The 18,690-nt window shown below is 40.2% G+C and overlaps 1 protein-coding gene across 3 annotated transcripts in view; it reads right to left on the bottom strand.

The window, feature by feature from the left end:
- LOC121194206 (neuropilin-2-like) overlaps positions 1 to 18,690 on the bottom strand; it is a 102,130-nt gene that overhangs the window by 22,935 nt on the left and 60,505 nt on the right. For all 3 annotated transcript variants that reach the window (XR_005895363.1, XM_041056913.1, XM_041056915.1), the window contains exons 9-13: positions 14,860 to 15,035; positions 14,237 to 14,410; positions 12,912 to 13,056; positions 1,709 to 1,783; positions 521 to 685 (exon numbers count right to left, since the gene is read on the bottom strand). Coding sequence is in view for 2 of the 3 variants with exons in the window: in XM_041056913.1 (XP_040912847.1) it covers positions 521 to 685; positions 1,709 to 1,783; positions 12,912 to 13,056; positions 14,237 to 14,410; positions 14,860 to 15,035 (735 nt within the window). In the remaining variant the exon portion in view is untranslated. The remainder of the gene's footprint in view (positions 1 to 520; positions 686 to 1,708; positions 1,784 to 12,911; positions 13,057 to 14,236; positions 14,411 to 14,859; positions 15,036 to 18,690) is intronic.

Raw genomic sequence — 18,690 nt, 5'->3', positions numbered from 1 at the left:
AGGTCAAACATCTCATCATGACTATACTTTTTCTTTTTTTTTCTGTGTTTAAAAAATGAGAAATGTCCTGAAATGAAGAATGCCCAGAATTATGAGAACTGAAATGGGTTCTAATGGGCACACAAAGTATTCAGAAAGTTTGAATGTTTAATAAGAGAAGAAAACCTGCCCGGAAAACCTTGCATGGGTTCTCACACTGTAGCTCCAAATCCAAAGTACGGTTGGAAGGTTAACCGCGGAGTTTGGATTAGGAAGTTTGTACAGTGTGTCTGTATGAGAACATTTGATGGGGATTAATCAGATACATGTACTGTAACTATTCAATTAAGATCAGAATAAATTCATACCTATTTAAGAATAAGCACCATATAAGAAAAGGTTTATTTGTATGAAAATGACTTATGTAATTTGTGTTATGACACACACAATTTGGGGAATGGAGAACTCATGATGTGTGGGTAATGACCATTTGTTTTAAGTTACGTGCATGTGATTCTAACTGTATACTCGATGTACTCACTGTCTGATCCCAGTGCCAGATCCTGCCTCGTTTCATGTGTGCCGTGTGCGGTTGAACTGCTGCTGGCTGTGTGCAGGGACCAGCTCACACCTGACTGGGGATCAGCTGACCAGCCACACAAGCTCTGCTCGAAGTCACATACAGCTGACAGGGATGGAGTGGTGGCTGCGGGAAGAGAAAGACAGACGTAGGTTGTGAATAAAGACATTTGATAGCACATGTGATTTGACTTCTGAGTAAATACAACAGATAATCAAGTTGCCTGTTTTGTTTTTAGCATCATGTCAAATTTAAACCTTTTTGTCTCAGCTTCTTATAATCCTTTTATGAGACTTGATGCCATAATGGCTGGCTCCTCTTTATTTTGATAGTGCTTTAAGAGAGATTCCCATTGTGTTTAGATGTTTTGGCAATGGTGCTCATGTAACATGACATCTCAATAAATCATGCTGAATACAAATATTACAGTAAAAGAGCGATTATGTGGAGGGAGAATGGGTGAGAGAAAAGAATCAGCAGAGAGGATGAAAGAAAGCGAACACAGACAAATAGTCGACACAAAGAAAACAGTACAGTACACGGGTGCAGTTACAAAGCAAAAGGACAAGTAGAGCACATTTAAGAAAGCATGAGAGTTAATAAATATACAGGATAAATATACAGGACAAAAACAGTTATAGAAAGTAGACCTTTATAAAATGTACAAGGGCCTCCTTAAACTACTGTACTTTACTATACATAAACTCCAGGGAGGCTACTTGCCTGACAGTCACTGACCTATAGCTGTGAAATTATATTCCCAATTTGTGTGTGCGAGTGTATGTGTGCGTGTGTGTGTGTGTGTGTGTGTGTGTGTGTGTGTGTGTGTGTGTGTGTGTGTGTGTATGTGTGTGTGTGTGAGGTCGCAGGATCCTCTGGCTGTGAGAGCTTATTTTCACTCAAACAGAGCTTCCTGTGGGACTCTCGAATCTAACGGACTTCAAAGCCCAGAGGCCCTGTGGTGCATGATGACATCATGAGTTTGACCTTAAGAGCGTGAGTGTGTGCGTAAGTGTGTGTGGACGAGAGACAGGGAGAAAAACTAAATGCATGTGCGCTTGCAAGAACTCTGAATGAGTGAGTGTGTGGACATACTGTGTGTAAGAGTGCTGGAACTGAGTGTGTGTGTGTGTGTGTGTGTGTGTTTACCAGGTCTCATTGCAGCAGTGGTCTGTTCCACTCTGGGCACAGTGGGGGTCACTGTGTCAGGTACAGTGGTGGTTTCTGTCAACAGGAAAAAGAAAAGAAAAAAAAATGTTATAATAGAGTAGAACAAAATAGAAGACAATGAGAAGACATGGCAGAACAGAGAAACATATATTACATCACACTCTTTATTTCCCACGAGCATCAAAAGTTAATCTTATTTAATTATGTTTAATTTCCAATACATTCAAATACCTAATAATTAACATAATGGACTTACACTAAGCAAATCTGAGCTCTTTTTAAATGCTCACATTTGTTCTACGACTGCATCACAACACACAGGAAAGTAGTAATAACTGAATAATGAAGCTGTGACATTTGAGCCAAGCAAGATTTAGATATTATATGGTAACTAATGATGTTTGTAAACACTTCACTGTTGTTTTCCAGGACTGTGTATTAAGGCTGAAGTTTGTCATGATCCAGGCAGTGACAGAGTGAGCTGAGGCAGTGAGCTGGCACTCAGCTGAAGACTGTGCCTCACCACTCTTTTCATCCACTGCAGGCTGGCACAACACACACACACACACACATACACATACACATACACATACACATACACATACACACACACACACCGCTATGATGATAGATGCTGCACTCAAACTGACCTTGGTGCACAGCAGCATGCAACCAGTGTATGATAGATCAAACAGAGGCACACAAACTCAGACACACACACACGTCAGCAGTGGGGTATGTCAGTATAACCCCAAGACCTTCTGGTCTTAATAAGCAGTTTTCTACTGTTGGTTAAGCTGCCTTACATGTTCCTGAATGTCACACACACACACACACACAGGTCTAAGTACGTGGTACGTGGTGTCTGTGCCTATATGTTGACGAAAGAGAACAGAAGGCTGGTTTGCATGGCAAGTCTGCCACCACAAACCTCGCACCAAATTATTCTCAGAAGCTCTCTGCCATTCATTTCATGGTCTCTCTGCCTTTTTTCTTTTCCCTCCCTCATCTATCCTTCTCTTTTGCAAATCCCCTCCATCTCCCTAGCTTCTCTCTGTATTTGTCACAATAAATCTGACCAGTTTCAGTTCTGCTTCGCAAAACCACCATCAACACCACAAAAAGCTCTATCTACACACACACACATCACGCACGTACAAAAACATACTCTCAATCTCACACACACACACACACACTCTCAATCTCACACACACACACACACACACACTCTCAATCTCACTCACACACACACACACACACAAAGTCGATCTCTCTTTTCCTCTGCCTCTCCGGTATAGAAGTGAAACCCTATCTAGTGTTGTTTCTGTTTTACCACAACCGCAATTTTCTTCTCCATAACTCTTTCTCTCGTTCTCTTTCTGTCATCTCTCCCTGAGGCATATTTTGATTTCCACTCGTCCTTTGCTGTTGTCTGCCCGCAGCTCTTTCTCCCTCTTTGTTAAGATTGTGTTTCTTTCTTGTGCTCTTTTCCTACAATCTCTCACTTTCCTCGCAACCTTTCAGGCTGCTCTCTGTGCCATAACTCTGTCTGGTGTTATTTTATGTCTGTTCCAACCACCAGCTTACTAAATCTGAGATCCTGAGTTGATTTACTGCTTGTTTGGATGTTCTAGATGTCTCCATGACTTGCTTGGTGATCTCTCTCTCGCTCTCTCTTTGTGTGTCTGTCATGTTTAGTGTGAACTCTTAACCTTTGCTAGCCTTTGCTAAAAGCTTTGAGTTCAGTGCAGTATCTAGGTTCCTACACTCCTCTTACGTTTATTGTGTGTGCGCATAACTTTATTGAGTTGTTTACACAGTTTGCTCACATTGAAAGTATGCAGGATAATTATATAAACAGGGTGGCCTCATATTGCTGTCCCAACACACACACACAGAATCAGATATTAACATTGAATAAGTAGCTCCCAGCTGCTGACATTAAGCTGTTTTAATTTGGTGCCCTTTACCACTGTAATTAGCCCCCCATATGGAGAGGAGAGAGGGAGGGAGAGAGAGAGAGAGAGAAAGAGAGGGAGGGAGAGAGAGAGAGAGAGAGAGAGAGAGAGAGAGAGGGAGAGAGAGAGGGAGGGAGAGAGAGAGAGACAGACATGAAGCAGGAAACATAACCCTTTCCACCTCTCACCACCATTTTCCTAATTAGTGACCACACACAGCTCCTGTCAGCCTCCCATGTCTATCTCCATCTCCTCTTCACTCGTCTAATCCAATTTTGCTTTCTGTCTGTCCTCCCCTCTCCTTTTCTTTCTCCCTTCCTCTTCTCCTCTTTCTATCTGTGAGGGTCCTCTCTGTGGCAACTTTGAAGGTCAGTAAAGTGTTTTAAATAAATTACTTTATTATGATTGTTTACTTTACATTTCTTTTTGTAGTTATTAAACAAAACTTCTGTAATTTCAGTTTGCTTTTGCCTGTAATGGTTGTTTTACTTGGTGAACTGCATGCAATTGAGGGACAAGTGCAAGGCAGCAGTGTGTTTAGCCACTTGTGTGGAAATACTGAGGAGGATAACACAGCCAGTAATGTTTTAAACATAAGGTTTCAAACATGAACGTAAAAGAAATAACAATCTTTACATCTGTATACTGCAGATGGGTGATCCTGAACACCACTGAGTTACAGCCACTTGCCATGAATCTCTACCTCTGTCCCTTCCTTATATACACATGCAAACCTCAAACTGAGAAACAGAAGGCCTTCAGTTCGCTAAACACACACACACACACACACACACACACACACACACACACACACACACACACACACACACACACACACACACACAGTCATAGGCCCAAGTGCTCATTGTAAATCTGCTGACTGAGCAGGGTGAAGAGGAAACAGAGAGATGAAAACTGTTCAATTATGGAAAGAGCTCTGGGTATAAATCTACCTCTGTCAGCCTAAATAATGACTACTGACACAGAATGTGAGTTTGTGTGTATGTGTGTGGGAAGGAGAGAGAATGTCGTCACTACTCAAATTATTGGTGACATGGTGCATGTGTGTGGGGGGATTTCTTTTGCTAAACGACTATGCGATCGACTGGCAGACTCAATGGCAGACCCTACGTGTGTGAGGGGATAATGTCCATTTTATTGTACTTTACTGTAACTGGGACCTCCGCTGATATTTAATAACTCTTAGCAATGTTACCACTGGCTAAAAAGTCTGTGACAGGAATCTATTCATTGCAAGTATAATTTATCATTGAAAACACATTTTTATAATTTATCTTATTAACTTTTCAAAGTACAATATTGTGAATAACAAAATGTGCTTGCTATAAACTGTTTCCAAATTTGGGAAATAACCAATAGTACATGTTAGTACATTGCTAAAACTGTGTGCTATGCATAAAAAAAATCGCTAAGAGAAAGAAAGTTCTTTGTGAAAGGAAACTTGGAAACTTGTATGTAAAGCTGATCATTGCTGTACCGAGAATGAGGCAGTTAAATGTTAAAGAACGACATCAAATGAGAAGTAATGGTGGAAAACATGAGTGCTTTTGGATGAAAATCATGCCAGTGAATGGCAAATCAGACAACTGTACTTAAAAAACCAAAAGTGCAGGTTTGATTTGTATGTAGTTTAAAGTGATAGACTAATTATGACTCCCTCTTCTGAAGATGAGTGGGTGGGAAAATGAGTTATTTACAGCAGGAAACTCTTTCCAGACTAAATGCCTAATTAGCCCATTGTACAGCAAGCTACCAATAATATCTGGTTTTATGGTAAGTGCTGTGCTGGACCACAAGTTTTAATGTCTACTAGATGGGGAGAGAGAGCTTCTGTAAACCAGTAAAATGTATTGGTGGTATAAGACTAACCACATGACTGTGGTAAAAAAGAAATCTATAATAAAGCGTAACTAAAAGGCAGAGCCATGAGCTACACAGCTGAGACACTAGAGGCAAAGACACTCTTTATGTCAGGAAACTACTGGCAGTGAATTGCTCATTAGCCCATTGTGCAACAAAGCACCACAAGGTATGTGATTGTAATTATAGCCTTAAGTGTCAAGCTAAGGACGACAACAACTGAGATGATAAAAAGAAGCTGCTGGCAACGAATGGCTAACTACATCAGTGAATCATAGTCAGCTACAAAGGAAATGAGTTTAAGAGTGGCAAAAACCATCAGGCAAGTATGCCATTAAATTCTCTGGAGAAGAGAGGGACAGCGTTCTAGATCACCAAGCACTAATGTGTTAACAAGGGCATGGTTTGAATAACTTCCATTATCCAGTCAGAACTTTTTTGGCAATATTAAATTGCTGGTACAGCAACAGACTGTGTGTAAATTTTGGGTCAATTTTGGGATAAAAAATTTACACATTTTGTGTTTCTCTGAACATCACTAAAAATATAGGCCTGTCTTCTCACTATGGTTTCAAACAGACATTAATGAGCACTAGAAAATATTAGCATAAATGATATAAATTGTTGTCTATTTCTTACAGTAGAAAGACTCAACTTGAGCTTGACAGCAGGTTCATAATCTGTGTTTTAAATTTTGGCTTGTGACTGGCCACCAAAAGTTAAATCCCAGATCAGTGATAGGAGGAAACAACAGTGAACCTATGACCTTACAATCGAAAGCTTAACAAGGGATAGATGGATGGATGGATAGATGGATGATGAGAGATAGGTGGATAAGGAAAGAGAGAAAAACATAGGCAGGCATATCTGGAAAACACTGCAAAGACATGGCGAGCCAAAACTAAATATTTATATTGGAAAAACACAAGATTTTTTGCGCACAGACACATATAAACACACAGGCACCCACAAGGAACCTGTGCCCAGTCTTAAGTGTTTCAATGTGTGATGTCTCAAATAGGAGAGAGGGAAAGGATAAACTTAACTGTCCTCCTGAAGTGCAACGAATGGACTGTATATGGTTTTAAATAAATTAAGAACGTCTTTGGGTGTGTGCTTGATTTTCATTCCTGTTGTGTTTGCTGAAATGTACAACGGAGCCAGGAGCAGTGCCATCGAAGACTGAACCCCTCTACAGCGATGGGCAGTTTTTTTGTTTTTTTTTGTCACTCAGGCACTTCCAGTGCTTTGCTCATCAGCTACCTGGAAACATACTGCTGGTGTCCTGTAAAAACCCTGAAGAATTATCCCTTCAGGAACTGGTGGGGAGGGTTGTAACAGTGGCCTTGGCAGAAGACAGGAGTGATTACATTCTTCTAATGGGAAGGGAGTCAAAGGGGCGGGGATAGAGTGGGTACTGCTGAAGCTACAAACATCTGCACAATCCCTGTCTAACATTATTTTTCCTTCCTTCTAATGTGTTTATACCTGTTGGTATTAAAGTGTAGGGTCAGGGCTGTAACTGTATGAAGTGAAATAATGGAATCAGCTGCAAGTCTTACTTTTTTATTAAAGCAAGCCACTATGCTGCTTGTATTTATGATGTTTTTTTTTTTCAGTTGGTTTTAGATGACTTTGGCTGCAACATCACCAAAAGTGAAGTTGATCAATAATTATTAATAATGATATAATAACACTGCATGCCTACCCATTGCTTGATCTTTGAATATTATTAAAACTACCAAGAATAAAACTGTTTGTCAGGGTGCTTGGAGGGTGCTTCCCATTTTGAGAATATTTCTGTGCATGTAATGTTTTCATTACTTTTAAAAAATATTTTGTAACTTGGTTGTTGTCATTGTCAATAAATTTTGTGTTTATATAATATTTATATAATGACACTGATCTCTGTGGGGGGTGGATGGGTGGGGGGGCTGTGAGAAGGAGGAGCAGAGGAGAGAGAGATGAGTGGGTGTAACTGAGGACACATCCCACCAATCACATGAAAGTGTCTGGACTGGAGCCACGGCTCACATGTGAAACCGATCAGCAATGTTGGACACATGCACACACACACGCACGCACGCACACACACACGCTTGGCTAAACCTGAGAGACTGGCTGGAAACCTGGAACAGCAGAACACCTCTAGAATGTTCTAGAGGAAGAACTCTAAACAACATTCCCTCCAGGGTGCCACTGTAACTATGGATGTGTTTGAGTGTGTTTGTGTGTTTTCCATATCCAGCGTAATCAACATGTGAATGACTGACACAAATGCTAAATACTTAATAAATAAATACCTTTAATTAAGCTTCAAACATAAAAATGTGACCCATTTTATGCACTATAAACCTGGTTACGAAGCATTTTAAATGCACTGGATTTAATAGTTCTCTTACATAAATCTCACTTTTACTTGTTTCAGTTATGTTTGACTGATAAATATGCAACATATTTAGCTTATTAGCTTGTTTAAGTTTAACTATGTAATCCAAATGGATGAAAGTCTTGTATGCAATTAAAATACATAAATCTTAAATACTAGGCTAAAGTTTTTTGAGCCTGCTGGGTTAATCATTGTGGTTTTGTTGGAACACAGAGGTAAGAAATGTGATTTCCGTCAGAATCTGGTTGGCAGTGTCTAAGATTTGATGACAAGTGAGAGATCCTTGATTCAAAGAGCAGCAGCAGATGAATGAAAACATCCGGACACAAAGCTGCTTTCTCTCTCTGTCTGCGTTCGTCAGCGTCTCTCTGTTATTTTCCTCAAGTACTCCACCCATGACACTATAGTTTTCAATGGAGATGAGAAACTAAGCGTGTATTTACACAACTAAGAACAAACCCTCGTCTTTATGCCAAACAGGTGGTGTGTGTATGTATGTGTGTGTGTGTGTGTGTACATATGTGCCTGCCTGCCTGCCAACAACTAGGTGTGGAGTGAAAGAGATGAGAGCATAGCAGATGTTCTGATAGCTCAGTCATTTAAAACATGAACAAATCTGGCAGCTTGGCAGCTTTCTGTTCATATCCAATAGTCAGGGTTACGAGACCTAAATTACATGTTGCCTCCATAGCTAGCGTGAATGATTAGAATGAGTCCTGCAATAATATTCTGGCTTTTGTCTCTGCTTTTGCACCGTGGGTTTGGCGCAATAATGAGATGCTAAACTACAATATTGTGTGCCCCCTAAGAACCCTGTATCCGTAATTTTGGATTTCTTCATTGTAATTGGGTTCTGCGATTGTCTCTCCCATGTGAGGAAATTGTTTTACAGCCCGGAGGCCAGGTCAGCGTGCTTCATTGTGAAATATGAATACAATACAGGGGCAGTAATGGAAAAGCAATGTCGTGAGTTTGTAAAAGCTGATTTTTAGAGGATATGAGGTTTGTGACTGACATCATATCACGCTGTCTTTGACTCTGCTTTTGAATGATGAATAAATTAGTCTAAGGCAACACAACATGCTGCTTACACATAAATACAGTAAACGCTTACGTATAAATACAGTAAATGGGTGGACAAGGATGCGTCTCCTGATGGTTAATCAGTAATTTGGAAGGTTAAATATATGAATCTTGCCATGATGTCAAAGATTTCCAATGGTCCAGGTATGTGATTTATGACAACAGCTGTCAGGAACTTGGATATAAACTAGTTTCTTCAAAGTGTAATTCAAATATTCACAGACCCGGTAAAATACAACAATGACCTAAGAATGACGGGGGCTGTCACGAGTAGAGCCCCATGTTCGTTCCAGGGTCCATAGAAAAAAGCGAGAGAATAGAGGTCTGAAACCAACCACTGAATAATAGAACAGCCACTCTGATTGCTGCATCCACTGCAGACTAGCTTCTGTGTGTCTATGCTTGTGAGTGTGTCAGTCAACATGCGATTGCTTTACACTGCTGATGCCTCTTCTTATTTATTCAACAATTCAATAATTCACTTCTTCAGTTCCTGAGCTGCGCTGAGACAGGCGGGGCTGTGACTCCACCGTATATGTTGAGGTGCTGGGAAAAAGGGAACTCCCACAGTTCAAAGTTTATAAGAGTTCGAATGTGCCCCCTTTTAATGTGGGGTAGCCTCATGGATATCCTGCTTGGATAAAAAAATAATAAGGGCCTGAACTCTTTTAATCCTGCCTGTTTAGTGGAATGGAAAAAATTAGAGGAGAGAAAACAACTTCACAGGAGAGAAAGGTGCTGTTTAGTCTTTTCCTGTATATGTCTTTGTTCCTGTCCACGTGTGTCTCCGCGTTTGTGTGTCTGAATTTATGGGAGAGGTCCACTAGAGTTAAATGTGTGAGTGTTTTTGTGTGCTTGTGACTTATGTGTAAACAGCTGTGTTCAGTGGACTGAAGCTGATGCACTCTGTTGAATATTTTATCTTCCGTTACAACTCAACACTTGCTGGCACACACACACACACACACACACACACACACACACACACACACACACACACACACACACACACACGCACACACACACAGACAGACAGACAGACACGCACACACACACACACACACACACACACACACACACACACACACAAAGAAACAAAGTGTATTTAGTCTTTGGTTAGATTTCTGTTTTATCGCTTTCCTTTATAGCACTAGCGAAATGATTGTGACTGCATAGCTGGTGAGATCATGTGTTTTTCAGTGTTATTATCTTAACGTCACCTGGTGTGGAGACAATTAAAAACCAGACAAAGTGAAATTTTTACAAAATTGACTTGCTCTAAGCCATTAGGATGCAGAATTATCTTTGTGTGTGGTTGTGTGTGGTATTTAAGTATTTAGGATGGTAGCAGGAGCAGTTGCTGTGGTGATCATGTGAAGTGGGAATGAACTGTTATCGTGTCTAATGCACGGATTACATCCAGAGGGTAAACATCTGGCATGCAGACAGCCAGAGCAGCAGACAATCACTGCAACTCCAGTAGCCAAGAGGTTGATCCGTACTGTGATCATGGAGATGATGGCTACAGATATGATGTGCATGATGTTATTAGGTGCAATAACAAGCAATGTGTAGGGACAGAAAAAGATTCTGCCAGTGCAGTCGCATAGGTTTCAGTCAGCATGACTAGACACATCATGTAAACCCTATCTCCATTATAAGGAAATTATTTGTTACCAATCTTTGTATAAAACAGTTACGGTAAGTTCACTTTATTGTGCCTGAAGGTTTTACATCAGTTCATTCATATTTTAGATTCTGCTTGCTGCCAGTCACCTGAAAGTCAAAATGGAAAAAAAAAAAAAAAGTTTCAACCAGGAAAGATATCAAAGATATTAAACACACCACCTTTCATGTCTGCTCATTAAAGATGTCATTAACTGGGAGAGAGATTAAAATAGAGCTGGGTTTGAAACCACTAAGTGTAATTGGGAAAAACTATAAAATAGATGTAGATGGAAGTAAATGTGCTATAATTACATTTAATACAGTAGTTCTGTTCCCCTTTTAATGAAGTAAAGCCATAAATGTCCACTGAATGGTAATGAATGAAAGCTGTCACTAAAGATTTCGCTGGTAGTTTCAGTTTTCCACTGACTGCTGTACCTTTCTGTTAGATATATTATAACAGGTAATCCTCCATGTTATCGCACAAATAGTTGCTTGTTCTTGAAAATAAAATTTTTTCCCTGAGGTAAAATGTAAATCTGTGTTATGCCTTAGGTTTATGTCTCATATACCCATGGTAACCTGTTAAAACCTGTGTTAACAGTAGAGGATGTCCCTTCTCTCCCCATCATCTCCAGTCGCCTGGCTAGTCCTGACACATCTAGGATGTATCCTTCCCTTTGGGATCTCTCTTCCTCTCTCTCCTTTCACACACCCACACACACTAACAAGTTTGTGCAGCTATCCTTGTTAGGACACTGCACTGACATCCATTCATTGTGGACAGCCTAACCCTAACTCTAACCTTAACCAAAAACAATTGATGCCTAACCCTAAACTTAACCCAATTTCAATTCACACCTTACTCTTAACCTTAACCATCACAAATAAATGTCCCAAAATACAGAATTCTAGTGGGAGACCATCGGTTGCAGCCAACCAACGCCATGTCCACTGGGAACAGGTATGTGTCAGTTCCTGTTCTTGTCTTTACCTGTCACATATCACAACCTGACTAAAGCTGTAAACTCTGATGGCACATGAAGGGGAAAGGAGGTTAAAGTAGCATTTTTAACAAGCCATTTCAAGTTAAGTATAGAATAATGGTTAAGAAAACATAATCTAAGTAAATATGCTGTTTTTAGATGTAATGATAATAACAAGACTGTATTTGGGCTCTGATTACTTCATAACATAGGATATGAATTATTAACTTTAGTGACAAGGTGTCCATTGTCTATACTTCATGTACTGGTGAATTTATGCAGCATGTAAGTACTGTTAAGTAATAAATGTAGGCCTTTGTACAAAGACCTGCTTTATTACTGAAGTCATTGTGCAGCTGGGAAAAAAATTTGCTTGCCACACAGTACATATCAGTAACATATTGTACTAATAGTGCTTACACAGCTAAATAAAGACACATATACATAACAGTTTGCATTCATGACCATTCACACAATTTTTTCACTCTTTATAATCAACTGTTTATATCAATCCTTAAATTGAAAAATATATCAGTTGAAAAAGCAAAGCTAATCGTGGAAACCGAAATTAAGGGGAGCATGTACTGCATGTAATCTTTCACTACACACTAGCTACATGTTATTAACATAACAGGCTGTGAACACAATATACTACAACTGCACAGCTGGCCACTATTAGTAAAAGTCCCATGACCTAGACATGTTAATCCCTGTCCAGACATGCTGCAAAATCTCCTATAGAGTGAGATGATTAACTCTACCCACCACTTCACCCACACAATGCACATCAGTATATAGTATATAGAAGTATATGCACACGCACATTCAAATATTGTATATATATGTATATACTCTACATACAGAGACAGAGACATAAAGCCAGGCAGATAAAAATACACTTTAAATGTTCACAAACCCACAACCAAACATGAACTCAAACATAAATTCATCACAGATGACAAAGAGATTAATAGTGTGACTTGCACAGCACATTTAAGTGCTAATGTTTTGTTTGTAACTGTGTTTATGGATCATGTAATATGCATATATTCAGAAGTATCATAACAGTTATGGTGATAAACTGTGTGTATTTCTATGTGTGTTCACAACAGCACATTCCTGCAAGCTCAGAGTCGAAAGTTCATCTGTGTGCATATTCTTACCTAGAAGTGTGTGTAGCCTTCTGTTATCTTACATGTGCAAGAGTGTGTTCTTACCAGGCAGGTCACAGCCAAGGACCTCCATCCTCATGCCAATCCCAGCAGGAGACCACCTCTCTGGAAAGACTCTAATGTACTGTGCCACTATCTCATCGAACCTCCGCACCTCAGGAGTGTCGTAGTGGCTATTCCCTTCGAAAATCTAAGAGGAGGGAAGCACAGGCATGTTGGTAGGGTTTTTAGTGTTTAGAGAGTTATTAGAGAGTGTTTCCTGTCTTTATTTTACAACAAGGAACAAAGTAAGGATAAAACATTTTCCCCTCCAGTAAAAAAGGATGTTTTCCTGCCAATTTTAACATTCCTGAGTTCACCTCACACTCTCAACAGGAAAATCAATCTAATGGCAAATTGCTGTTGCCTGCTACACTGTCTCATTGTAAAACAATCGGAAAATTGTAAGCTTGTCTTTACAAAGTCATGTAACACTCCTAATCAGCATTGTTTTCCCAGCACAGAATGACACGTGCCATAAACATAACAACAGAGGGAATGTTTCCTTTGATTTTCAAATAATTTTTGAGGCAGCTTACAGCAGCCCCTGGCAAAAAGATTTATTACGAGTTGAAAACTGACTAGACTGCACCAATCCTTTCAAAAAAATGTGGGCTGTGAAAGTTGTAATATTGGTTTCATTAATTGAATTTTATCTTCTGTCTTTCCCGTTCTTGGAATTTTAAAAACGTATGATGAATTTCCCAGGATGCTCATTTAAAAAGACAGGCAGATGAGAGAGAACAGGATTTTAGCATCAGGACAAAAGCCAGGCACTCAGAAGTACTATTAAAGGGTTTTAAGACTGAGTCTGAGAAAGGAGAACAGTGTTTAAAGTGCCCTGTCTCATGGTGCGTTAGACTGCCAGCAGTGTTGGGTGGTGATGCAGGAAAGACATTTTTAATTAACACCCATGAGAGACAAATAGAGGATGAGTGAATGAGAGGATAGAAAGACAGAGAAAAGCAGAGAGGGAGAGTACAGAAGACTTAGAAAGAAGCTAAGACAGAGGCAGGGGGAATGAGGGGTGAAGTGATTAAATTGAATTATTATCAGAGCTGAGGCTGTAATAAAATAGCTTTTTTTCGCTGAAAATGACAAGGCAGAATGAGAAAGAGACAGACGCAAAGAGGGAGGGAAAGAGAAGGAGAGTGAAGAGGGATTTAGTTAAAAGACAGCTATAAATAAACTACAAATGAGGAAGAACTGACAGCGACAATCAGAGAGGGGAGAGTACATACAGTACGTATGTGTCACACAGAGAGTGATTTTATGTGCGTGTGTATGTGTTTGCGAGAGTAAGTTTGTGTGTGAGTGTTCCCCTTCTTTACCTTAGCGAACCCAGTCTTGCTGTCAGTGATGTATGTCCAGTCTTTGCCGGTCAAGCTGTGCGCCAGTTTGTACTTCCTGACAAAGGCCCTGTTCTCAGCACTGGTGCTGCCCTCCAGCCCTCTTGCACCCTGGGTAATGATCCCACGCACCATCTTGGGCACACCAAGGTCCACCTGCAACGCAGACAAACAGAATTATTATTGTAAGTTCAGTCTCTGCTTTGTTCCTCTAATATCCTCTGGTAAACCTTTTGTTTCATGCAACTGACTCCTGCACCCTTTTCTCCTCAAATGGGCTTGGATATCACTTTTTGTCAGGCAAACATCTTCCTCTCTTGTTGCCAGTGCAGTTGCCGAAGTAAATGATGGTTATTGTTTCGGGTTTGTTCTGTTAGTCTTTATATCTTATTCCTGTAGTAGAAAATGGGCAAAAAGATACTGACTGAGATTTATGAACAGGCCAGCAACCAACAACATTTACTTCCTGACACAGTAAACTGAGCTTCACCTGTAGCCCGTTATCTTCAGTGACAGTCTCTCTAACTGGGTACAAGGGACCAGATCTGTAGAACATGTACTGTTATGTTAAAAACAGGATTGCCCATAAAGTTACACTGACATACCTGTAGCCACTCTTCTCCAACTATGGGTTGTGTTGGGTTGGGAAACCATCCTGACCGGCTGGCCACTAGCCTGGCTGCACCCATGGAGCCGTGGATGTCCCTCATGGAGGACGCAGAGATCTGGGAGTCAGGTAGCAGCCCAGACAACATGCCTTGCAGTTCGGAGCAGGGAGCATCTGAGCAGGAGACAGCAAAAGGAATCTGTTCATCGGTTCGTTTGTAAGGGTGTCAAAATCAGTCTGCAATGGGAACGAAAGTTGATGCAAGTAATGTGATCGTTACATAGAAATGCAGTTTCAAGCAGAAACTGTTTAGAAAGATTTCATATCAGCCTTTTCACAGCAATCAGGCTTTCATATTGTTTGTCTTCTGTGTTTAGTTTTTTGGTCAGAATACTTAATCAGTTCATGTTTTTAGCAGTTGTCTGCTCAAATCAATGACGTTGTAGAGATCTTTGAAATAAAAGCTTAGTGCAGTTCTTGCATTTAAAAATCATGTTCGATCTTTGTTAAGACTTTTTTAACGAACTTTTTTCAACTGCAGTACCACAGAGTAATAATATAACAGTAAAAAGTAACCATATGTTTACTGTGATGGATTTTATATCTCAGATCTGTGAAATGATAATGTGAAATGAAATTGACAGGAAGCTAGATATTCCACTGAAAAGCTTTGGAAATGGTCAGAAGTGATTTAAAAATGGAAGTCATTTGAAGTTAACAGGCCAACACATACTATTATCATTACTCTTTAATGGTTATTGGGTTTTGCTACATCCAGTCTGGCCAGATGAAGTTGCTGCTTTGCTAGAATATGTTCACAAATGAATTTGACTTTTAGGTCAGGAATAATTTGGTGTCACCATTTGATCTCATCTTGGAGCAAGACTCTTGTGACTGCGACAGGAATTGTTTCACTCCACAGCCCCTCTGAGTTGCTTTCCATCAGCCTATTTCATTGTTTTTCCTTCTTGCTGCTGCAACGTTGATGCATAACTTTAATCAAGCTGCCAAAGGGGATTCTTCATAGGGAATTGAGCCAGAGCGCTCCCAAACAGAAGAACTAAATGAAAGCATGTTGCAGATCAAAGGGATACTGTTACATACACTGACAAATGTGCTTTAGTCTAACAAGCATTAAAATATGGTATTTCCATGAATAATGTTAAAAAAGAACTAAACAAAGTGACCATTTCTATTTGAAAATAAAGTGAAAACATAATGGGAGTGCAGAAGAGATGAAAACAGAAAATGTAAGGGAAGAAAAAAACAGATGAGAGATAAAAGGTGGGGACGAGGAGTTAAAGGACAAGGAAGAGATAAAGAGATAAACAAAAGGTCAAACGGCGAGATGGACTGAAAAGAGAGCATGTGAATAGAAAGGGTGAGAAAGATAAAAGAGAGATGCAAGTGAAAAGAGAGAGAGGGAGAGCAGATTGACAGTGAAGGGTGACGGTGATTGATGGTGACATTCTACGGGTCTTTGTGGAGATGAAAGTTTAATGTTGTGACGTTTGCAACTGCTCCTCACTATGGTAAATAATGAATCAACAATAAACAACAACAGCCACAGCCGTGCTAGATGAGCTCCCTCAAGCTCTAAAAGAGATGTGAAAACTGATTAGTCAGAAAAAAATATCTATTATTATATTGTTTATTCTATATTTCTTATTTTTGCATCTGTCTGTTCCAGCAGCTACTGAACTCCAGCAGTCGGAGTCGATGAGAATATCATCTCTGGAGATCACAGTAACAGAAATAGCCAGATATCACACATCAGCACGAGAGCCCTTAAAGCTCACACACACACACACACACACATATAATATATACAGTCACACAAAGCAATACATGCAGTAGCACATAGTAGTTGCATAGTCAAGGTCTCTCACACGGGTTGAAACACACTTCTTCTCACACTCACTCTGATGTTCAGCCCACGCACGGGCGCGCACACACTCCCACTGTGCTTTTCCTGATAACAGGGTTTTACAAAAGCTGTACACCACTGACACACTACCTGGCCAATACACACACGTATGGTTTTAAAAATGCACACACTACACAAGCCTGGTGAGAAAACTGATAAAGGTGCTAAAAATAAATGATTGATAGGTGCTGCAGGGCCGAAATAAAATGAGATTAAGGCAGAGGAGAAGGAGGGATGGAGGAAGGAAGAGCTGAATGAGGCAGAGCTGGAGAAGATTTAAGGGAAGGCACAGAGGGGAGAAAACAAGAGAGGGCAAGAGAAAAGTGGGAATGGGAGCTGTCAGCAAAGGCAAAGCAAGGACAGAGGAAAACGCAGAATGAGAAGAAGGGAAAAACAGAGTGGCATTGAAGAGGGATAGGTGGAGAGAGAGGAAAAAGTAGAGTGAGAGACATAAAAGTGTGATTTAAGTTAATGACATGTCACTGACTGACTGCTTTATGTCTGCCTTTATAGGCCTGTGTAGGGCATTATCACATTCCCCCTGGCAGTGTGTGCTTGTCAATATGTCTATGCCCAGGGAAAGAAAAAGAAAAGATACTGCATGGCTGTTCGCAGGTAAGCTTGGGTATAAAGTTTTCTCTTCAGGTTACAGACATATTTTACTGAAACTGTGGCAGAACAGTTTGTTTTGCTCTAAAGTAACAAACTCTGTCATTCTTCTCAACAAAAGACAAACTAGTCTGACACAGTCAAGATTTTGCATAAAAAGTCACTGTTTTCCTCTAGCTCTTGATGGATTGCTGATATTACAGGGTGGCAGAAATGGGCAATATCCAGGGAAACAGAAATGGGCAAAAGATGTGTTGAATGGGTTCTCAATGTTGAGAGTAGTGAGAAAAGTAGGGTGATATATAATGCAATTTCAGGTGTTAAAATAGGGTAAAAAAAAGGGCAATTTGCAGAAAAGAACAGGCAAAGTTACTTGATATATATACCACGTACGTGTCTCTTTCGCCTCCTCTCTCCCTCTCTAACACACACACACACACACACACACACACACACACACACACAGTATCATATTGTTTTGGTGTGATTGTGATTTGTGTGGGTGCTGAAATAGCCCTCCTAGATAAGAGCATATCTGTCCCTCTCAATGGCCACTACGATGGCAGCAGAGAGAGGCCCTAACCTAATAATGATACAGTGGAGCCGACACACACACACACACACACACACACACACACACACACACACACACACACACACACACAATGAAATGGATTGAAACTCTCTCTTTTACCATTACTAGAACACACACACACACACACCCACACACACACACACACACATACACACACACACACACAGTCTAATTAAGTTTTATCTATTTATAGTATTGAGCTGATTATGCTGGTTGAAATCGTGTTTGTTTGCCAGGGCTGCAGATGAAAGCTGAGAGCCTGTTACTCTCTGATGTTATCACCCACACATCACACTCTAGTATTATTCTATTAGGACTGTGTTTTTTGTGCGTGTGTGTGTGTGTGTTTTAGTGTGCAATGTGTGAGTGGGAGACAAAGAGGGAGGATATGGACACGAAAGTGCGAGGGCAAGAGTGTGAGTGCACATGAGAGTGGGTGTGATGTGTGCAAGTGAAAGGGAGAGAAATAGATGAGAGAGTGGAGAGAAAAGTATGAATAGAAGCATTGGATGGATTGATGGACAAATTACTGAATTATTTATTATTAGATTATTTAAATGAAGAGGAAAAAAAGATCCTTTCACATTTGCCTGTTCTTTTCCAGGAAATGTTTTCTAAGGGAGTTATTTTTGCTCTGACCCACCTTGTGACCCCTTGTAAAAACCAGTATATCACTGGTATAAAACTTGGCAAGACAG

The sequence above is a fragment of the Toxotes jaculatrix genome, chromosome 15, assembly GCF_017976425.1.
Source record: "Toxotes jaculatrix isolate fToxJac2 chromosome 15, fToxJac2.pri, whole genome shotgun sequence".
Lineage (NCBI taxonomy): Eukaryota > Metazoa > Chordata > Actinopteri > Toxotidae > Toxotes > Toxotes jaculatrix.
Note: the sequence above shows the minus strand (reverse complement) of the source record. Positions and strands in the feature narration are given on the sequence as shown.